Raw genomic sequence first — 23,526 nt, 5'->3', positions numbered from 1 at the left:
TTAGAGCATCAGATCCATGCGTTTGCCCATTGTAATTATTTACCCTGTTTAACTGCTGCCGCTTAGTGAACTGAGTCATTCCGAGGATTTATTTAGGCCAGCCTATCAGGTTAACCTACATTTCTCCTTAAATCAGAATCTAAGGATTTTTTAATTTGCTTGGTTAAGTTAACAGATTGCTTTCTGTTTAATCCACTTTGCAACGATTGAGGCATTTGTACTGAACTTCAATGCAGAGAAGCTTGTGGTCATTTGCTTGTTGTGCCTACAATGTTTCTCAGCTCCAGCCTGATGCTCACTAGCCAGCACTTTGTATGTATGCTGTCAGCCCAGATTTGAGATTCAGTCTCCACTCCCTGCACCAGAGGCCATCACTCATCCAGAATAATTACCTGGGGTTTTTTTTTTTGTTATGACTCATTCACTTAGAATAGTCACAATGACTCAGACTTCAAAAGAGACTAGTGTAAAGAAAATTAATCTCTTCAATTAAGCAGTTAACTTCTTTCACAGCATTACTTTAAGGAAAAGGTGGGGGGGAAGTGTTTTAGTCATTTATTTAAATCCCAACGCAACTTTCCAAATTTTTGAACTGATTTAAGTTTTAAAATTTTGAATTGTAGGGATGGGGGTAGCGGGGAGAAACACTCCAAGGTTCTTCTTTAGCCTGTACTTCTTGCCTGGCTTCAACTTTTGGGAGCATCCTTACTGCAATATTCCAAAGACCTTAAAGGCTGGGTGTATTGAGCATGAGACTGAAGGTCAAGATCGTGGGTTCAAGCCTCCAGTGGGCAGCAGTGTCCTCCTGAAGGGAGGTTATAGACAGGTGGGGGCTGGTCTCTGCTCCCAGGCAGCCAGCACCAGGACAAGAGGACACAGCCTTAAGCTGCGCCAGGGGAAGTTTAGGCTTGAGGTGAGGAGAAAGTTCTTCACTGAGAGAGTAATTACACACTGGAATGGGCTGCCTGGGGAGGTGGTAGAGTCACCATCATTGGAGGTGTTTAGGAAGAGACATGATGGGGTGATTGGTTTCATGGTTTAGTTGATTAGATGGTGTTGGATGATGGGTTGGACACGATGATCTTGAAGGTCTCTTCCAACATGGTGTATTCTACTCAACTCTATTCTATTCTACTCTATTTTCTGAGCCATTGATTTTAACATAATTCCTGAAAATGAAATTAATAGATAAAAAAAGTGCATATTTGCTGATTTGAGAAAATGAAGGTCATGTCTCAGTTTCAGCCTGCAGAACCCCAAGTAAACACCTGATAGACAAGCTGAGAAGTTCCTTGCGATTAAGCCTAACAGCTGTAATTTATTGCCTTGCCCTATTCTCTTTCTATTTCCTTTATCCTTCCTTCTTTCCTATTACCTTCCTAAACTATCTCCCTTTCTTGATGCTGTTAGAGCTGTGTTTTGTCCAGGGATAGTAGCAGGCAATGCAAAATGCTCCCTTTTCTTATTAGGTAGATCCCCACTTGGGCACATCTTCTGTCCTTCCAATTTTTCTGTTTCTAGTACAATAATTCTCTTTGAACCCAAAGTATAAACTAATGGGCTGGTGCTGCACTCCCAGACTGATTTCCTAAGGTGAGAAATTATCCTTAGGAAGTATGTTATGTTTCCCTCATCTCTTAAAATTTGTCAAAAGTGCAGTGAAAGGAGGTAATCCATGGAAATCATTTGAATTAAGCTTTAACTGTTCTTTGTACCTCTGTTGAAAATAAGGACTATATTTAAATTCAGATGTCTTGAGTCCATATCCTCAGGAGAAGTTAGTCCTCTAAGCTCATGCGTCTGAGTTAAGACTTGGCAAAGGTTTTCTTCACTGTTTCAACATTCATTAGGTATTCAGACAATTAAGCTGTAATTGAATGGGGTGGTTGTCAGAGAAAATGAGGACAAAATGAGGCATCTTTTCCTTTTCCAATAGCCTAGGCTAACACTAATACTTTTTATTTCAAGTCCAGGAAATTGGATGCAATGATTTGGTAAGCTGTAGTACCTGTAGACATTTTAGTGACTTGCTTAAAATAGAACTAAGAATAGTAAGTTGGGGAGGATTTGTTGTTGTTGTGATCTACAGAGTTTCTTGCCTCCCTTGTGGGAAGGATGTTGAGGTGAGCAGGAGAGAGACTTGATTGCAACTGCTATACAAGATCATCTGTAGCTGTCCTGAAATCACAAAGGGCTCCTTTTTCATCGGTGGGCAGTTTGTTTGAAGGCTTGTCCTGATAATGAAAACCCTGAAGTTCTGTTTTGAAAACATATTCTTTGGAATAAATTGGAAACGGTCTATAGATCAGTAGCTGTGATCATGTGGTGCTGGTTTTTGTAGAGTGTTAATGTGGAGAATTTATAAACAAAAGATAAAGTCACACTTCTTTTGAGCACATTTTCACCTGCTGTGGCACTGTGTCAGCCCAGCAGGGGCATGCTGCTTAGAATCATAGAATGAGACAGGTTGTAAGGGACATTTAAAGGTCATCTAGTCCAACCCAACTCCAGTAAGCAGGAGTATCCCCCACTAGATCAGGTAGTTCACAGACCCCCTCAAGCCATGCTGAATGTCTTCAGGGATGGGGCCTCCCCCACCTCCCTGAGCAACCTGTTCCAGTGTTCCACCACCCTCACAGTAAAGAACTTCTTCATAATGTCCAGTCTAAATGTACCCTGCTCTAGCTTAAAAGCATTGTCCTATTGCTATGTGTCCTTGTTAACTGTCCCCTCTAGCTTTGTTTTAGGCCCCCTTCAGGTACTGGAATATGAAAATCCCCTAGTAGCAGCCCTAATAACTGTTTGAACTGCAAAGAGCCTGTCAGCAGCCCATATGATTCAGGACTGGAATTACTACCTCTTAGTAGCTGTTTTCTTCTGGAATAATAGTGTAGCTCTCTCTGTTCATTGTGTGTGCTTGGACAATGGTGGGAGTTCCCCTGCCTGCTTAGCATGGAGTGAAGACAAGGTATGGAAAGGGCACTCTGTGACCTCTGCCTGTGTTTCAGATTTGCCGTAAGCTGAACGGAGTCCGTTTCACCTGCTGCAAAAGTGCCAAAGACCGGACATCCATGTCAGTGACGCTGGAGCAGTGCTCCATCCTGAGGGACGAGCATCAGCTTCACAAAGACTTCTTCATTCGGGCACTGGATTGTATGAGAAGGTATGTGGAGATTTTTGAGTGTCCCTTGCATTTTGAGCTAAGCCAGGAGCTACAGCACAGCATGGTCTAAAGCTGACTGCAAATGCTCCATAAGCAGCAGTCCTGATTTAGCAGAGCTGACCAGCTGCATGCCAGCTGGTAAGTCACTTCTGCATGCGAGGCCTTTGAACTGCATGTTTTGTCACTGCTAACAAGTTTCTAAGATAGATGTGTGAAACCTTCTAAATGTCACATCATTGACACAGAAATTCACTGAAGTAAACAGCAGTTTCATGGGCTTTCAGAAGGCTTAAATCTTTAACAATATTCCATTACCATTGAAGAAAAAAAGAAAGAAGTTGTCTGTTTTAAGATGTTTACACACTCATTAAATCATTTGTATAAAACTCAGACCAACACTGTGAAAGCAGAACAAGCATTTGTCACAGTTGACAATACTTGTTAGCTCATGTTATTGAAAATAAGGCTTGGACTGATGGAGGTTGTCACTAACATCTGATCAAACCTTTACTGTGCTTAAAAAGGAAAAATAAAAACCATGCAGAAGTTGAGGCTGATGTTATCAGCAATGTGTAATTAAAAGATGCAAAGGTTTCTGATTATCTGAATCTTCAGTGAATGAAAAAAAACTATTGAGCAAATGAGTTTTGATCATAAAATGAATCTGGATCCTATTGTCTCTAAAGAAACTTTCACAACTGACTTCAGTGAGTACTGCATCGTATTTTCTGAGTTTAGAAATGTCCACAACATTCAAATAATTTAGCAAAGGTCACTGCAAAATTAGTAGAAAATATTCTGGTCAGCCTGCAAAGAAGTAACTGAACCATGTCCTGCACTTGTGTGAAACACAAATGGTGTGTTGGATTTGCAAAGATCACGTTAAGTAAGCAATCATGCTTGAAGCCTGGGATTGATGATTCTTGACCTTAACAGTTAGTATTGTCAATTAGAGATTTAATATCTAGTTAGCACTGCAGGACTGGGTCCCTTTAAAAAGGTGATATTTACAACGAGTACTTGAGCAGAGGACTGAGGTGGCTTAGGTGCAGAGCTGCTTTGCTTGGTGCTAGCACAATGTGATGTGATGTATGAAACTGAGGTGCATCCTTCTTTATCATTAGCTTGAGTAAGCCCCTCCGTGTCTGCAGGATTTCAGTGAGCGAATGACTTGTGTGCAGTCTTTCACAACTACATGTTTTATCATCAGTGGCAAATTTCTGAGTTTTCTGTCTTAAATTTCATTTGTGTTGGCATTTCAAATATGTTGTGTTTGTTTTTTTTTTTTTCCTTTCCTGTCTCCAGAAAATACAAAAGTGTGTGACCCTCTGGTAAATTACCAGATACAGGCGAGCTAATTATTCAGAATCATTATTACGTTAGAATAGCATTGAGCAGTAGTAGGTTGGAAAAGCTTCACAGACGTAAACTTCATTAACAAAAAATAAACAAACAAAAACCCCAAGCCATTACACTTATACAAACTACCTTGTTAGTGCAAATGTGTAGTAGTTTTCTGTAGACTAAGATATAAGTAACTTTGGGTGCTTTTATATCACATAACTGGTCTGAAAGCTGACAAGGTGGACACAGGAGTTGCGTTTTCAGTTGGACACGTGAGCTGTGTCTGGAGGAGACTTGAAATCTAAACGAGCAGATGGGTATATGAGGTTGATGCATCGTCAGAAAAACATAAATTCTGTATTTTTTCTGTAGTTTTAAACAGAGAAAAGCTTTATCCTGCTAATATGCTGTAAATTAACCTGAAACAGCTTTGAACTGAAGTAGATGCTGTGTTGGATGGGAGGTCATAATTTTGAGGTGGGTGGTAGAATTGTCTGAGACTTAAAGCAAGGGCCTTGCAAGTAGTGGCAGTAGCGTACAACTAACCTGCACCAGGGTAATAAATAAATCAATAAATCTTTTCCCTGTGCTAGTTTCTGTCTGCATAACACTCTTCACATGACTGGAGGTTAAAAAAGATGAATGATGAGCAGCCAATAATGAGCTTTTTCTCAAAAGCTGGTGAGAGAAAGCATAAAAATTCAGAACAGAGGAATAAAAATGTCAGATAGGAACAGTGAGTACTGAGTTCTCCGGTACTCTCACTGAGAGTTGGTCAGGCAGTTTGGAGAACTGTCTTTTGATACTTTTCATATCTTTGGTGCTACAGCTTCATTCTTTCACTGGAAGAAGCTGCCCAGAGAGTTTACAGAGCCTCCGTCTCTGGAGGCATTCGAAACCTGTTCCTGTGTGACTTACTCTGGACAATCCTGCCCTAGCAGGAAGGTGGGACTAGATGATTTTCAAAGGTCCCTTCCAACTCCCACCATTCTTGGATTCTGTGTGATTCTGTGATACAGGCATTCAGTAGGAACTGTTTGTCCCTCCTCACTGTCCACCTGTTGCTGGAGTTACTTAAGGAGCAGTGCTGGAAGTGACACCGGCTTCTCTCCTTATCAGTGAAGGTAGTGGGGCAAGAACCCTCCACCTGGGCTCTCTTCTTTTAGGCAGATGGAGAAAGGTGGATTTAAGAGAACAAATTGGGAAAGGAAGAACAGGCAGGTAAAAGAGAGGTGGGAAACCAAACCATAATTTCCACAGGAAGAGCTATGACAGTGTGCCATCTAGTCTCCTGTATGTTACTCGAGGGAAGTTTGGCAGCTACATTTCTGAGGTCTGTGTGAATGAGGTCAACAGCTTTGTTTGGTGGTCATTGCAATGCTTTCTTTGTATTTTACTACTGTTGCTGAGTGTTATTTCAGAGATTATTCTGGGCATTCCTAAGCTTTTCATTGACTCCTTGTGGAAGCTTTCACAATGATTTTCACATCTGAAAGAACCTGTGTTGGTTTAAAAGCAGACAGAGGAAAACTCTGTTTGCTATTTAATTTATAATTTTAGCAGTTTTCCCCTGACAAATCATCCTTGGATCACTTAGTTAAACCCTGTCACTCAAGTCTCTTTATTGCTGATTGGCACAAATCATTTCTGAGCCTTTCAAGAGCAAACGCAGGCAAGAAAAACTCCGTTTTAACGTCTGGATTCTTAACAGACTGCATTGATCTTTGAAAGGCTTCTTTCAAGAGTTAACAGTAGGAGATAGACAGTACTGTGAAACAAAGTGAGTTGTAAAAGCAAAGGGCCATTCAAAAGCAGCCTTTACTGGAAATGCCATCATTTTGAGATATGAAAATTATAAAGATGTCTATGTAGCTGTAAAGCTTTTTCTTTTCCTGCCAGTGCTGACACAGCTCTGCTGAGAAGCATGGGCTTGTGATAATGTGCTTTCTTGCCAGCAGAAGCTTGCAGATGCTGGACTTCTGTGTGCTGCTGCTTTTCAGCTTCTCTGATGCCTCTAGGATTTGGGGAAAACCAGAGGCAGTTTCAGATGTTTCAGTGTGTTTGCTTCACTGTGCATTGCACGATGCTCATTAGGAAAGTCCTGCCAGTAGCTGTGATTTAATTAGTTCGTTTGTAAGTGGAATCAGTGTCTTGTAGTGATGGACTGCATGATGTTTATCATTGCTTCAGAACGACAACAAAAGCTGGCCAAAACTCCTCCCATTAGTTGTCCCTTTTAGCTTGTGAAAAATGTAGTGAAATGATGATTGGAACACAAACTTTATCATTTACATTAGGTTATAGATGGCTTTGTCTTCTGGCCATATGTGACTATTTCATATCATTCAGTGTTTACTGTCTTCCAAGAGACAGTAGAGAGGCAAAACTGTTTCACTCAAGTTTACTGCAGTATCTATCACACTGTTTTAATTTTTGGTTTTTGAGGTGGCCACTGCTTAAAGGAGGATGGACTCTGGTAGGCAGCACACTGTGAGGCAGTTCTGTAAAAGTCATTTGATTTGCTTTGGGTTTTGTGGTTTGGAGTTTCTTGTTGTTTGGGGGTTTGGTTTGGTTTTTTGAGGGAGTAGGTTTTCTGGGGGGTGGTGGTGTTTTGGGGTTGGGGGATTTTTTCTTTTTCTTCTTCTTTTCTGAACCTATTTCATGTTAATGTTCCAGTGACAGGGTCCCTTTTGGAAGCCTTGGGTAGTAACCTCAGACTCTTCTGGGTTTTGAGTATGTTTCCAATAAAGTCTCAAAAGAAAAAACAGGCAAATGAAATGTCAAATCCATTGCCTAGAGCAAAGCCTCCAGGCTTTCACTCCTAGGAGGGCACAATACCTGTCAGATATTTCAGACACTGAATACAAAATTTGACTTGATGTAGGATGTTCCAGTTTCACCTGAAAGAGCAGTCCAGGGGGTTTCAGATGATTTTAGATACGTTGCCCATCAAAATCTATTCGAAGCACAAGTACAAAGAATGAATGATCTGGGCAACAAGATCCAGGTATTTGAGGGCCCAGTTATGAAAGAAATAGCTCCTTTTTAAAGGTGGTCTTTTCTTGAAGATGACCTTAAAGATGTATGAGTTGAGGGAGGGATAGCTTTAACAACTCTTTAATCAGGAACTTACAGGTGTCCTGGGCCAAACCTGTATGTCCAGACTGAGATGGACCTTGGAAAGTCCTATACTAAACAACACAGTGTTGTGGATGCTTCTTGGACTTGGAAGCAGGAGCAAAGGGACAGGATGTGAAATAGGGATCCAGATGTAGATCTTCCTCTGCTTTTTTCTCATCTCCAAGATTTCACCCTGCCCCTGCAAGTTTGTGGCACTAGATGCAGCACATGAGGGGTCACACAGAGGAGAAAGCAGATGAATTCTCCTCTAACCTTTTCTTTTTCCAGCCTATCTGACCTTCTCCATCTCTCTTTCTGCACCCCCCCCCTCCCCCCCCCGAGTATTAATGCAGTGTGAACAAAACTTCAAGGGAGAGCCTGCCTACCAACATATCTATCCCTCATTCTATGGAAAACCAATGTTTATATTTTGAAGTACAAATTTTATATGGAAAGATTTACATTACTTAATGTCTTGAAAGAAGCCTGGCATTACCTAAAGGCAGGATCCAATTTTGGTGCATTCAAACCACCAGCAATTTTGTTTTCTAAAACTAAATTACTGCAACAGTGTGCAAAGGAAAAGAAAACAGGATGGAGAGAGATGGTCACAGGATGTAGTAAGAATCAGAGTGCTTTATGTTGGAAAGGACCTTCAGAGGTCATCTAGTCAAACCCCCCAGCAGTGAGCAGGAACATCTTTAATGAGATCAGGGTGCTCACAGCTCCATCTAACCTGACCTTGAAAGTTTCCAGTCAAATTGGCAGGGTTTTGGGAACATCTCACACATTTTCTCTGGTTTATTGGGGTCACATGTTCAAGTCCATGTTTTGGAGGGCAATGTTCTCTAGCTGACTCCAGATGTCTCATTTCTCCAGCACCTTATTTCTCCAACTTCTCCCCAATACTGGTTTCAGACTTCTTTCTGGGCAGAGTTCTGAGAACTCTTTCATGAGAATTTTCTCATCTTCCTCATTTTCACCTGACTATTGCTGGATTATTTCCCTCTGGCTGCTTCTGCCTCCTCTGCAACATGTATGGCTGCCTTTATCTTCATCCTCTTCTTCAGAGCTAGGAAACAGGCCTCAGTAACAATACGGAGAGAAGAGCAGAGGCAGGTCCTCTGCCTCATTGCTTCTGCTTGATATTGTGGCTGCCACCATCTGCCAGAAAGAACAGCAGCAGGAGAAGTCTTGTCTAACCCCTTAACCTGGCAGATACTCAGTACAGATTGAATCCTCTAAGTCTGTACCTGCTGAATTTTAACAAGTCTGTTAGGAAGAGGTAATTTGAGATTTCTGCAGGAGCAGGCTCTTACAAGTAGTTACCTCTCTCAAACCTTTGTTACCTTGGTGCATAAATCAAATCCTACTCTTCAGCATGAGGATCTCCAAAATAAAAAGCATGCAAGCTGTGTTTTGTTTTTTATTCCTTAAATGACATTGTAAGTTTGACTTTTATCCATTCAGAATGAACAATTGAAAGTAGAATCTTAATGGAAAGTATTGTGTAACCTTAATTATAGTTGGTCTTCCTCTGGAACCTATAATAATATTCCAGGACTAATCACTAGGGAGGAAAGGAGTACTCAAGGGAAAACAGTGAAAACCTTTGCCACTCTTTGCAAGGAATATTTAGAGGTAGGACTCAGGCTGCATCACCACAAACAGATTTTCAGCAGGCAGTAAACCAGAATTTCTGAAGTGAATGCTTAGTGTTCCTTTCAGTCCCTGGGGACAAGGAAGTACCATAAGCAGTCTGTGTTTCCTCTAAATGTTGACACCAGTGTTAGGTGGCTGAGTTGTTGAAATGCATCTGCTTCTCCTTCATTGGTTATGTAGGGAACTATAGAAGCACAGAATGCACTGGTTGCAAGGGACCTCTAGAGATCATCTAGTCCACCCCCCCACACCCTGGTTGGAAAGGTGAGTACTTCAAGAGGACTGGGAATCTGACAGTAAATTATATCTACTGAGAACTAAAACACTCTCATAGATCAATTGCAGTGAAAACCAACCAACCAAAAAAAAACCCAAACCCAAATGACAACACAAAAAAAGCTACCAAAGAAGCAAGCAAACAAACAAACCCCCCAAATAAACAAAAAATCCAAAACAAAACAAGAAATGATGTTCCTTTTCCATTGAAAGAGAAAATGCTTGCCCATGTTTAGGGGTTAACTTTGTGACAAGAAAGAAACCTTGATTTCCTGTGAGCTTTTGGCTGAAGGGAGTCTCTGCCCTTGGGCTTAAGGACATACACACTTCTCCAAAGGAGAGCCAGGATTAATGGTACTCTAATCAAAAACTCGCCTCCCTCTGAGTTCTTCTGCTCTGATTGCTTCTTTCTGTTTCTCACTGAGATATCAACAGGGTAAATGATCTGCTGACTAGCTCATATTAGTATCTGCCATATCTTGACCCAAATGAGAGTATAGGGAATTGAGCTGTGCCTTCCCTCTCAGTGAATGGTTTAATTGTATAAACAGTGAGGAAGGTAGGTGTGAGGTGCACACTGTGATCACTTTGTTTTCAAAACCAGCCAAATGAAAAAGCCTTATCCAATGATTTTGCTTTCCCAGTTAGTACCACAGTCTGTTTCTGGATCCTTAATAGCAGAGCAGTGAATTAAAACACTGCATCTTGATGAATTCAAAAAGGAAAAGGGAAGTGTTTACATTATTTGTACTCCTGACAAAAGGTCTTCTACTGTGAAGTGTTTCTATCCCTTCTGCTACATACAGGATACAAGACCATAGTTTTCTTGGACTTCACTGGCTATGGTTAGGCAAGTCTAGCATGCAGACAGTCAGATTACCTGGAAATACTGTCTGCTGTTCATTTTTGAGATCCTCCTAGTCATCCCTGGAAGATTTCATTAATTCCTTCATTCATTTGGTGCTTTACTGCATATGCTATTGCTTGTTCAGAACTTCCATGAAAGACTGGGTCTTACCTGAAATGAGAAACTAGGTGCATTAAACTCACCAGAGGGAGTAATGCTAGGGGTTCTTATTATTATATTTCACCTTATTAAAATTTTCTGGAAGAGTATGTAAGGAAAAGTTCTCCATGCATATTTATTATATGGAAACTCCCTGCATCACAGATGATTTACTGTGCCTTTGACCGTGTACGGCTAAATCTCTCAGGCAACACTGCCAAGTCTAAAATTTAGATAAGAATGGAACAGGAAATGAGAGTAAGTGGGTAGTAATAACATACAATAGCTGGTTAAAATTATCATGGAGCCAATCTCTTCAAGGATTTGTCTGCCTCTGAAACAGTATTCTTCTCAGAATAATACCATGTGGGCAGGGAAAGCTTGTAACTAACTAACTTCCTACAATCCCAGCCATGCACAGATTGTGGAGATGTTGGAGGGAACACAGACAAGAATAGCAACCAGAGAAAAGAATAACAACCAGGTGTTGTTCCTGAAAGGTTGGTTCGTAAGAGATTCTGCATTTTTTTTCAGGAGAAAGCTGTTGCAGCATCAGGCTACAGCTCTAGCTGGCTTATATAGAATGCAGGTAACAGACACATCTAGGTCTATTTTTCCTCTTGTTTTAAGCTTTCTTAGTGACTTCATCCAGATAAGCGTCATCTCTTCTCATCCAGTATCCCTGCTCCAGTTTTCTTCCATAAGCTCCTGCCCTTTTTTTTTTCCCTGCTGCTGTATTTCCTCTTTCCAGTGAGTGTTTCTCTGTTTCTTCCTCTCCTGCAATATCTTCTGGGTTTATGATATTTTGAGGAACTCCTTTGACAGTAGTCTCTCAGCTCAATTCAGAAGTGAATTTCAGTGGTGGTTTCTAGATGTTAATTACTGTGGCTGCTCTGATCTGATGACTGACACTTCATAAATGTGTCCTCATCATTACAGCAACCTCTGGCAGACTTCCTCTGGTTTAGCTAGCAGCAGCAGCATGTTGTTTCTCAGTGGTTCCTTTGTGGTACATGCTGGCTATTTGCAGTGGAGTGACCAAACAGAAAGGAGATTCTATTTGGGCTATTATGTACTTATTATGGACTTCCTGCTTCCATGATGTTATCTGTAGTTGGCTGGAATTACACCCAGCAACAGAGCCAGTGGCATTATATTGCTGTCCTGTTCTCTGGATCAGAGATAAATTTGGGAGATAATCTTGGGAACATGGATCATAATCGCCTAAATGTCTGCTATGTTCTGGCTGAGTAGGAAGCATGTGTTTAAAAGGAAGTCAATGCAGATGAAAAGTTGGGCTCCACCCAAAATGCGCAGCCAGATCACTCCACAGTCAACTCCTACTGTTACTACAGTTAAAAGTGGTTTCTGCAACCCTGGGACTTAGTGGTGCTGTAGTTCTATCGTGACTCTAAGCATACCTAATGTCAAAATCAATGGACACTGGTTTGGCTGTGCATCTGCAGTGCTGCTTTCGTGCCCTGCTGAGGACTTTCTTCCCTGCCAGCCTATCTTCTCTCCCCAGCCTGGATGTTGCCCTGTACATATTGTCTTCCAGCAGTAGGAAAAGTACCAGGCTTCTGCCAGGGGAGAAGGGAATCTCCATTCACCACAACTTGTGCTATGGGATGAAATGTTTTGGGTATCTGACTCGGCCTGCTAGATAGATAAATAACCTGTTAGTGAGGCAGAAGCTACCTCTGCTATGGTATCCACAAAATTCACTGACCCTTGTGTAAAAGATTTTCCTAGTATTGTGGAATTGGGGGCATTGTCACTGTTTCTTTGAAACAATTATTGATAGCCTTCCTTTTCTTATTTTTATTCCTTAAAGGAGAAAATTGTAGTGTTGTAGGGTAGTTTGATAACTCTTGAAATATTCTGAGCACCTGTTATGGTAATGTAAGGACTCCTGTTGACAGGATTGAAGCTTACCATACTGACATAGTTAGCTCGGTGAAGGAGTATGAGGTCAGCTTTGTGTGTCTGTGTAGAGTGATTAGAAGTTCTCTGTGTCCTTCCATGGTTTATAGAGAGGCTCACCTGAAGTTGGGCACATATATGACATCTTCTCTGTCTTCTCCTCCCATTTATAAGGGTTTTCTGATGTATAAGCAACTTCAGTTTCATGCCACAGCCTCCCCACACATGCTTTGTGTCTCTCTGCACCTTGACTGTGCAATTCCTTGTACTGGTGAGAACATAATGCCAGGGGAAGTTTAGGCTCAAGGTGAGGAGAAAGTTCTTCACAGAAGGAGTTGTTAGCCATTGGGATGTGCTGCCCAGGGAGGTGGTGGAGTCCCCATCCCTGGAGGTGTTCAAGAGGGGATTGGACGTGGCACTTAGTGCCATGGTTTAGTCGTGAGGTGTTGGGTGACAGGTTGGACTTGATCTTTGAAGTCTCCTCCAACCTTGGTGATTCTGTGTGTGTGTGATAATAATCCTTGAGGTTTCTTACCCTTCCCATGAATTCAGCTGAGCTTGGTCAATGTGCCCAAGGGCACGTCCAGATGCCTCTTCCTTCCCCTCACACTAAACACTGACATGAAATCTTTGCTTCTATAGGAAGACAAACTAAAAATGCATCAGCTATTAGCAGCAGTAGATCAGTGAGCTGCAACATGCTTAAAAAAGGGAAACATTTTCTCCTCACCACCAGGCCAAACCCAGTCAACATTGTCAGATATGAGGAATTTGCTTTGATTATTAAAACCTTACATGATTAAGGAGCAGCCTGGTGATGTGGTAACATAATTGTAAGAAAGACCTTGTTCTAGGGTCATGTAATGAAAATGCATAATTCCTCTCAAAATAATGTTGGGGTTCATCTGCATTTTGCAAAAATCACTCCTCACTGCTCCAAAGTTGTTGGTTTGGGTTTTAGTTCAAATCTGTTTATAACTCATCCCTAACTGCTGAGAATGAAGCATCCCCAGAGTACAAAGTGATCAGCAACAAAAAGGTTTGCTGAGAAGCCTTCAACAAACTGCCTGGTGGTGGTGGTGTGGTAAGCAGGAGATGTGAGTGTCCACAGGAGGTTGTTGTGGAATATTGTTCATAACGCATTCTGGCCAGGAAATTAAAATCAACACCATTAGTCTGGTTTGTTTGGGATTGTAGCTCACTTAGTTTAAGTAAGGCTGGCACAGTCTCTGTTCTAAGTTTATTTCAGCTAATAAAATGGCTGTTAGATTGAATGCCTCAGGGAGGCTCACAAAAATGGCTAAACTGGCACTCTGTCAAAGGCATTACTGGCTGGTTTTGAAATGAGCAGAGAGGCATCAGGCAAAGGCAAGCGGTTACAATATCTCATTCTCAAAGGTTTGTGTATTGATTCTGAATTCCAGAAAAGCCCATTTTGATGGTATTGATTATAACTGGTTAGAATAGTTCCTCATGATCCTTAAATGAAAGTCTCTGACATATTCAGTGTTTGCTGTTTCACTTTTTTTTTTGTCATCAGCATGCACTTAGAATGCTGCCTCCTACTTACATGCTGCTACCTGTTTATGTTGCCAGCTATTTCTAAGGTGTCTGCTCTCTCATTTAAGGTCTTGTCATAGAATCATAGAAAGGTTTGGGTTGGAAGGGACTTCCAGAAGTCATCTAGTCCAGCCCCCCTGCAGTGAGCAGGGGCATCCTCCACTAGATCAGGTTGCCAGAGCCCTGTTGAGCCTGACTTTGAATATCTGCAGGGATGGGGCTGCAACTACCTCCTGTTCCAGTATTCCAACACCCTCATGCTAAAGAATTTCCTCCTAACATCCAGTCTAAATCTTCTCTAATTTCAAACCATTGTACCTTGCACTATCACTGCAACCCTTTGTAAACAGTCTCTCTCTAGCCTTCTTGTAAGCCCTCTTCAGGTATTGGCAGGCTGCTCTGAGGTCTCTCTGGAGCCTTCTCTTCTCCAGGCTGAGCAACCCCAGCTCCTTCAGCCTGTCCCCATAGGAGAGGTCTTCCAGTCCCCTGATCATTTTCATGGCCCTCCTTTGGACTCACTCAATCATAATGTAATATGGGTTTGTTTTCTGAACAAAATACAAAACTTTCTATTGCCTTATCAGTTGTTATTGGTATTGTAATCTTCACTGTAGCAACTGCTAATGTGGTGAGCCACATGTGTATTAAAAGCCTTTCATTTAATGATTGCTAATTAAAGGAGTAGATCAAGAGCTGAGATTTGAACATTGTGCCAACACTTCATAATGTCAAATCTTCTTGACCCAAAAAACCCTTATAATTGATAAGCAAAGACTAATGAGATGTACCTGACAACAAGGGAAAGATGGTATAGAGATGTCAAGTCATTCATGACCTCACAGTCCTCTCCTTTGTTGGAAACTGAATTTGGAGCTACTTCTTCTTAAGCATACTCTTCTCATTGTCTGGTTTGTTTTAAATAGAAGTCACATTGTTCTATTTGAACATGCAAGAGCAATGCTTATAAAGAAGGTTCATTGCCTTACTGACTTTGCTGTTCTGCACATGAATAATTCTCTTTTCCCCATCCCTTTTCATACTTGAGTTCATGCTGACACAGCACATGCAGCAGTGCTGGCAGCACAGTTAAAGCCTCTCTCCCTCCTGGACATTGCTGAACTGGTGTCAGCTGCCTGAGTGTTGGTGGATAGTCCTCCCTCAACATCATACTGAATAAAGTCCTTTTGCTTTCTCACTGTGTTGCTGCCTAAGGGAGAAGGTTGATCCCTATGTCCTCTTTCTCTGCAAAATTGTGCTGCTGCAATGGTATTATTGGCAGATTTGTAGACAATTGCTGTAAATACAGTTTGACATTTCTGTTATGCAGATTAACATCATTTGCCATGTGAAGATGCTGCTTGAATTCTTAAAGTAAGCTAGTTCGTGTCAGACCTCTGCTGTGCTCTGGAGTTTCCTTCTTGTTCATTGTAAGTGTCCCAGGAGGTGCTGCCAAGTAGGAAGTAGTAATTTTCCTCCTGAAGGTCTGGATTTCCCCTGTTATCCTGTCTTGCTGCTTTCTGTAAGATACTGTCTTGTGGTCTTACTGCAATTTATTTCCTCCTGCTCTTTCTTGAAAGGGAAATGACCTTGTTTCGTGAAGCCCTCAGGGTAGATAGGACCTTATGCTTCCTGCTCGCTTTGTTCTACAGAAGTATCAGAGTAATTTTTGTGACCAAGGTTATTATCTGCCTGGCTGTAATTTATATCATTTTAATCTGGTAGATTAAAAGTCAGTACATTTTTTTTTCTGCCTGAAGAGGATTGAAGTCACCTTTTGGTGATGCCTTAACAAGGCCAAATTGCGCACAACCAAGTGTGACTTCCTAAGTGTGTTGGTCTGTGTGGTACATCACGTAACACACAGACACAATTATAGTCAGATAAAATGTAGGCATATAGGAATTAGGAGCAGTGACTTGTGTCACATGTTGCTATTTCATTATGTGACTCAATGAAGTGAGCTTTGAAAAGGGGCTTTGAAACTTTGAGAGGAATTTTCCAAGACAAGTAGCAGTTTGTAGAGTATTTTGTTGCCTTATTTTTCTGTCACTGTGGGTTCTGATTGTTTCACATGCTTTGATTGGCAAGTGAAATTTAGTTACAACACTTTAGACTCTCATGTCCTGTGTTGCCCTGTAGGTTTACTTGTCTGCAAGTGAAGATGAGGATTTTTCTGAGGTAGAAGCGCTGGGAAAATTTGGTGCCCCCACATAATGTGACAGAGATATTGTTCTTGGTGTTTAGAGAGGGTGATGAAACTTGAGTGCAGTAGCATTTTATGTCAGACACTTTCAGACAATGGGTATCCACTGGTGAGAGGGTGCTGAGAAAAGACCCTCACAGTGAACAAGAAAGGAATTTGTAGTCTTAGCTAATTCTCTTAGAAATTATTTTGTGACAGAGCTATCTCATATTCCATGTTTTCAGTCTAAAAGGCGATCATTTTTCCTGCTGTCACGAAGAATCTTTCTCCATGCAGCACAACAGGGATAACAAAACTCATTTCAGTCTCAATTTAAGCTTAATTCCAATGTAAAACTTGAAATGAGGTGGTAATGAACTTGAACTCACAGTTTTGATTATCTCCTGCACGCTTATACAAGTGCTCAGACACAGTACAGGTGTTTTCCAGACATGGTGCTGCTCTGACAGTGTTTGTCTCCTGAGAGATTAAAACCTGACATTTTCTGCTTTGCTTACTGTTACAGTTAATACTGCAAGAGCATTTGGAATGCAGCTCTTGGGTTTGAATCAGACCTACCTAAATATACACCCAAACGAAGAAAAGGTAACCATTGTGAATGTCATGATGTCATAATTCTGGGAAATAACAAGTTTGACAAAGAGATTGATCCTCTGGAACAGAGAATGATTGAACTATTTGGAAGGCAAAACTCACAATGTCTCAATTGTGCAGTGCAGCCCTGTGGGTGCTGTGGTGGTAACAGCCACCATCTCCCTCATTCAGACATGTGACTTCTAAGATATCACCGATATCACAGAATCTTAGGGGCTGGAAAGGGCCTTGAAAGATCATCTAGTCCACTCCCCCTTGCTAAGAGCACTGCTTTGTGCTTCATACATTTGATGTACTCATTGACAAGCACTCTTTACCTTGAAATAAAACTGGGATGGCTCAAGCAAAGCCAAAGGAACTACACCAGCAAACGCTGGCTAGACATTTGCCATCAGAGGTCTCTGGTGAGCCCTGTCCCATGCCCCAGTCCAAGCAGACACACCAAATCCTTAGGATACTGTGATCCATCCTTTCTGGCCAGTCTGTTCTCCACTAACACTCTGAACAGTTAAATTGAAAACAATCCTCTCACCCTGCATTTGGCTTTTCTAGGCACAGATGAAATTAACAACCCTTCCCAAAAGTGACTTTTTGTAGTGTGGATTTCACTGATCTCTCTGATGATGTAGAACCAGATGGAACAAGGAGCACACATTGGCCTAGCAGAAGTTAAAAGACCTTTTCCCAGACAGGATCAACACCTGCTGTTATGGTGGGCTGCTTTATTAATGCCCACTATGTTATTGCTGCGTTACAAAATGAAGTGAGCATCCAATTTCCTTTTGTGAATGAAGCACTCAATGACTACTTTTGAAGTTATCTGCAGCTTAAAACACAGATGTTAAAACTAATGGAACTAAATGAAGCCCTTCTGAACTGGAATCCCTGAATAGAGAAGTGAATTAGGGGTTTTTAATTAGGAAGTTTCTTAAATTGAATATATATTACAATGTAGAGAAAAAAAGTCAAATGCTCTTTTATGAGAAAAACAAAACAAAACAAAAACAACAAACCCAAACAGAAAACTTTAGCTACCTATCCATACTCCGTTGGGTGTGGAATGCCAAAAGAGAAATAAAAAGACATTTAATCTTGTTGCAGAGCTTAATGTTCTGTACCACACTGTAATATAGTCCAAAACAAGCAATTGCTTGCTCATAAATCTTTTCCTTTTTCTTTTATTCACATTACAGATTAAAGTCAGGACAGTCCTTTAGAAATAGTCTGTAGTCAAGTGAGCTTGAAAGTTTATGTTGTTAGCCATCATGTTCAATTGGTTTTATGGTGCTGGAAAGAAAACCTGAGGCTTGTGTGGTTTATTTTGTAAGTGTCACAGTGGTAGCACTAGTATGGGCTGGAGATCATAAGGCTCTGTTAGAAATGGGGGAGGAAAAAATGTTGGGCAATTGACCACTGGAGAATTTTTTTCCTAAGCCCACTGAACTAAGTGTAATGCTTGTAATGAAGCTGTTTCCATCATAAACCATTAGGTTCCCCAGGGCAAGCATGTCTGGGTTAAGAGCTCATGGTCCCACTACACACCTTGGAGGATGGGTAGCTACCTGACTGAGGGGTTCTGTGTCATCCTCTGTGTGTTCTGCAGCCATATATATGGGAAGCCCTAGCTGCTAGATTTGGCACCTAAAGCCTTGCCACTCCAGGTTTAGGGAGTGTACAGCATGTTGCCTGTTGGATTTTTTGGATCAGAATTTGGAAGTGTATTTTATAGTTATCCTAGTAAACAATTGAAGGTAAAAAAAGTAAGAGGACAAAGTGTGGCATAGAGAAGGCTTTATTGGCTCCAGCACAGCGCCTGTTGTGTTTTAAACCAATTTCTTTATTGTCATGGGGTCAGGGAAGCCAGAAGTTATTTGAAAGCCACACAAGTTAAGAATGCACTGTTAAATTGCTGCTTAACTTTCAGCTACTACAATATTTGGGCTGCTTCCTTTGTTTATCTGCCTGGTTCCCATGATTAACTACTGCATGCTTTGGAATTTGGTGGTAAGAGTCCACTTTTGATAGTTTCCTTGTTTATATAAAGAGCAGTAGTCATTAAACAGTATATTTGAAGTTCCATTATCCAAAATTGCTGTTTATGGTCTTTTATATGTAAACATTTGCTCTTCTGGACAGAAAGTTACTTAAGTTTGCATCATTTTTGCACCACTTTGATTTCTGCAAATACTTAGTCATTTTAAGTAGATGTTTAGAAGTTGATGTTCCAAATCCTTTTCCAGTGCTTCAGGAAAAGTTGTTCTGGTTTTTCTACTGCTTCAGTTATTAATCACAGAATCACCAAGGTTGGAAGAGACCTCAAAGATCATCAAGTCCAACCTGTCACCACAGACCTCATGACTAAACCATGGCACCAAGTGCCACGTCCAATCCCCTCTTGAACACCTCCAGGGATGGTGACTCCAGCACCTCCCTGGGCAGCACATTCCAATGGCTAACAACTCTCTCTGGGAAAAACTTTCTCCTCACCTCAAGCCTAAATTTCCCCTGGTGCAGCTTGAGACTTTGTCCTCTTGTTCTGTTGGTGGTTGTCTGGGAGAAGAGACAACCCCCTCCTGGCCACAACCACCTTTAAGGCAGTTGTACACAGTGATAAGGTCTCCCCTGAACCTCCTCTTCTCCAGGCTAAGCAACCCCAGCTCCCTCAGCCTCTCCTCACAGGGCTGCGCTCGAGACCTCTCCCCAGCCTTGTTGCCCTTCTCTGGACATGTTGAAGTATCTTAATGTCCTTCTTAAACTGAGGGGCCCAGAACTGGACACAGGACTCAAGGTGTGGCCTAACCAGTGCTGAGTACAGGGGCACAATGACCTCCCTGCTCCTGCTGGCCACACTATTCTTGATGGATGCCAAGATGCCATTGGCCTTCTTGGCCACTTGGGCATACTGCTGGCTCATGTTCAGGCAGCTGTCAATCAGCACCCCCAGGTCCCTTTAATTATCCTGAACTCAAGAGAACCTTAATGGACCAGTGTAAAACTGTTGTTTTTTTTCCAGTGAAAATTTCATTAGCTGTGAGTAATTCCAGTTTAGGATGGATTATTGTGTTTTAAGTTTGCTACAGTGTTCTGCATATATTTCATTGCTATGTACCACGCCTGGGAACATGTAATTTGTATTTCTATGCACCAAAATGTTGTCTGCATCAGTGTACATCCTTGTCTGACAAGTGCAATGGCTGACCTGCACCCAGATACCTTCACATGTGTTTCAATCTCTTATCATCATTAAGTATTTATGCCAAGAGCAAAACTACACAGAAAGAGTTGAAAGCATTTCTGCCACCTTTGCTTTAACAGTTTTGCAAGAGGGTAGGAAGGATAATATTAACCTAGTGGCACATAAACAGTGCACACGCCACAATGCTCTGCCCTTGTGTATATTATGAGAGAGAACTGATGAGATAACAGGAGATGCCTGAAGGTTGGCAATGATCATTTGTTAAAATTACTTTTGCTGTTTGATTGCAGCTTTTGTGTTTTATTGATTTCATTTAAGTTGTCAGTGGCAGCACATTGATAGCACATTATAGAATTTAAGTAACACAGACTTAAATGCTAATGAAATGAGACAAGTACAGTTCCAGTACCCTTCCCATGTGTGGGCTGGGCTCTAGTGAGATGGTGTGAAGCTGATTTAGTTGATAATGAAGGTTAATTGAGAGTTAAACCATGGGAATGGTTGAGGTATTTTTTTAAACGAGCATTTTATTCCTGTGCACATATATTTGTGTTTGTGGCAGAGAATAAGCTAAATAGTTTGAAAGTCTTGGTTCTTACTGGTGCAGTAAATACAAGCTAAAAAGGGAAATTGTTAGTTACTAGAAGCCTGTAAGTGCTGTCCAACAGCCAGAGAAAAACCGAAAGAGGAGGAGAGCAACAGCCTACTCAAACTAGGGTAGATGGCTGCACTTTCATAGTTCATTGGTCGTGAGCAAGTGATGGAGAGGACACTGAGTGCTGGCACATCTCACGGGGCTTGGAAAGGCATCTTCATTCCCAGTGAGGTTAATGTGGGATATGTTACAAGGTAATTGAAGGGCATTAACATTTGTTAGAAATCAAAAGGCAAGCAGAATTCCTTAAGGCTCACCATTGTAATGGGCATTTGGGGAGGATGAAGTGTTTCTAACTAACAATCTATGTGCTTTTTGGCTGCACTGTAGATTTTCCTGTTTGACCACCTGGCCTCTGGCTCACAGTTACTCAAGCCAAACACTATCAGCATGTGAATAAGGATTACTGTTTCTCTTACTGATTAAAGAAACACATGACCAGAAATGTGAGCAATACTGGGATTAATGTGTTTCAGACTTGACTGGGTTGAGAACTGCATTCTTATAAAGACAGTGTAAAATAGGAGATGTAGGACAAGAAGAAACTCCCTCAAATTGTGCCAGGGAAGGTGTAGGTTGGACATGTCTCTCATTCTCTGGAAACATTCAAAACCAGCCTGCATGCCTTCCAGTGTGACCTAGTCTAAGTGACCCTGCTCTGGCAGAGGGGTTGGACTAGACCAAGGTCCCTTCCAACATCTAACATTTTTGTGATTGAGGAAAATTCTTTCACTGAAAGGGTCATTAAGTGTTGGAACAGGCTGTCCTGGCTTCCAGGATTGTATTAGAAACACAGTGGCCAGCAGGCACAGAAAGGTGATCATTGGTGAGGCTACACCTCGAGTATTGTGTCAGTTCTGGGCCCATTACTACAGGAAGGACATTGTGGTGCTGGAGCATGTCCAGAGAAGGGACACAAAGCTAGTGAATGTCCTGGAGCACATGGCCTACAAGGAGCATTGGACAGAGCAAGGGATGCCTTTGAGAAGGGGAGGCTGAGGGGACACCTCATTGCTGTCTGCCTGAAGGGAGGCTGGAGTGAGGAGGGGGCAGCCTGTTCTTGATGACAAGTGACAGGACTAGAGGAAATGGCTTCAAGCTGCATCAGGGGAGCTTTAGACTGGACATTAGGAAGTATTTCTTCACTGAAAGGGTTCTCAAACATTGGAATGGTGTGTCCAGGGCTGTGCTGGAGTCACCATTCCTGGAGGTGTTCAAGTGCTGTGTGAACCTAGCATTTAGGGATGTGGTTTAGTGTTGACCCTTCGGTGCTGGGTCAAGGATTGGACTGGATGATCTTTAAGGTCTCTTCCAACCAGATACATTCTGTTTCCAATGTTATGTTACATATTTTGGAGTTTTCATTTCAACACCCTCTTTTCTCCAGTTACAAGCACTTCTAAACCAGAACATTCCACGTGCTTCTGGTGGCTGTCACCACCAGTGGCAGAAAGCCTCATTGCTGTATCTGCTGTGTGCTTCCATTGCAGCTTGCTGTGGATGTGCCTGGGGACACTCATTCTTTACGTATCTCTGTCCCAGAGACTCAGAGTTGCAAGAATTGGCAGATTTCTGTAGCTTTTCACGTGCTGCTGTTCCCAAGGCATAGAAGTTATTTTTAGAAAATGGTTTTTTTACTTTTTTTTTTTTAACTGATAGTTCAATCCAGGTCAAGGAGAAGTTTAAACAGCCATGTATTTTTTTAATCTGTTAATCATCTACCTGATTGTGAAGTGATACTGCCAGTGTAGTGAATGCTTTGTGTTCAGGGAGTCCTGAACGTAGTTCAGAGAGCATATTCTGAGAGCTGCATCTCTGATCTTTGGCAAAGTGAATCACTGTGGCTGCACTGAGCCAAACCATCTCCTTCATTTCTTTGCAATTGGAAGGGAAAAGGAGCATTGTTATAGAGAGGAAGGTGTTTGCCATTATGTTTATTTAATCCTTACTGCTAGCAAAGGTTTAGGGATGCAGGAGGTAAATACACTGCTTATGGAATCATCAGTCTATAGTGATCTCAAATCTTCAACAGGTCAAGTTGTTTTTGTCTGGAAAGTAAAGGAGCAAAGCTGTATGGGTTTTTATCTCCAGTCTCCCCACCAGTGCAGTGCTGGGTTTGCTTTAAAAGTGGTGGTCTCTGCTGATGCTCACTTTCTGAGATGTGATGAGGGAAGCTGGAAGAGTGTGTCTGAAACTCACTGAGAAACCTGCAGCAGCATTTGACACAAACATTTCCTTACAAGCCTGAGTAGTGACAAGAAACAAAGAGGAAAAGTTCGTGAAATATACAAGTGTAACGTTTAAAGTATTTCAGTTGCAGTCCTCCACCATGGTACCTGGGGAAGAAAAGCCCCTTCCTCCTGAGAACAGGCTCCAAAAAACTTCAGCAGTTTTCTAAATAGATGCTAAAACAAATCAGTTAAAGAGGAAACAGTCACATCCACTCTCTGAATTTCCCATCAAATGGGTTTGTTCTTCAAAGTCTCTACATACCAGGAAGAACAGCAAACGTTTTCAGGGCGCTTCATGAGACTTTAAGCCCAGCCCTGCCATTTGCTCTGAAGGAAGTGGATGTAAAACGGGAGTGCATGTGGGATCCAAATGAGATGTTGCTTGCATGTTATAAAACTCTCTGATACAACTAAAATCAACCTGCTAAAAAGAAGAAAGAATGGTTTATTGATAGGGTTGCTGGGGTGCAATCTCCAGATTGCCACAGCCTGCATCCCAGCCTGTGTATTTTTGGGTAGGTGCTTTTGGTTAGCCACCTCCTTAGCTGAAACAGGGGAGCTTTCTTTGCTGCCTTCAGCACTCCTGGTACCAG

At 41.7% G+C, this 23,526-nt stretch overlaps 1 protein-coding gene across 4 annotated transcripts in view; it reads left to right on the top strand.

The window, feature by feature from the left end:
• The window catches only part of INPP4B (inositol polyphosphate-4-phosphatase type II B), a 319,510-nt gene that overhangs the window by 283,314 nt on the left and 12,670 nt on the right, over nucleotides 1-23,526 (top strand). For all 4 annotated transcript variants that reach the window (XM_054172577.1, XM_054172578.1, XM_054172576.1 and 1 more), the window contains one exon: nucleotides 3,009-3,163. In XM_054172577.1, coding sequence (XP_054028552.1) covers nucleotides 3,009-3,163 — 155 coding nt within the window. The remainder of the gene's footprint in view (nucleotides 1-3,008; nucleotides 3,164-23,526) is intronic.

This window comes from Dryobates pubescens, chromosome 24 (genome assembly GCF_014839835.1).
Source record: "Dryobates pubescens isolate bDryPub1 chromosome 24, bDryPub1.pri, whole genome shotgun sequence".
Lineage (NCBI taxonomy): Eukaryota > Metazoa > Chordata > Aves > Piciformes > Picidae > Dryobates > Dryobates pubescens.
This window is presented reverse-complemented; position numbering and strand designations above follow the sequence as displayed.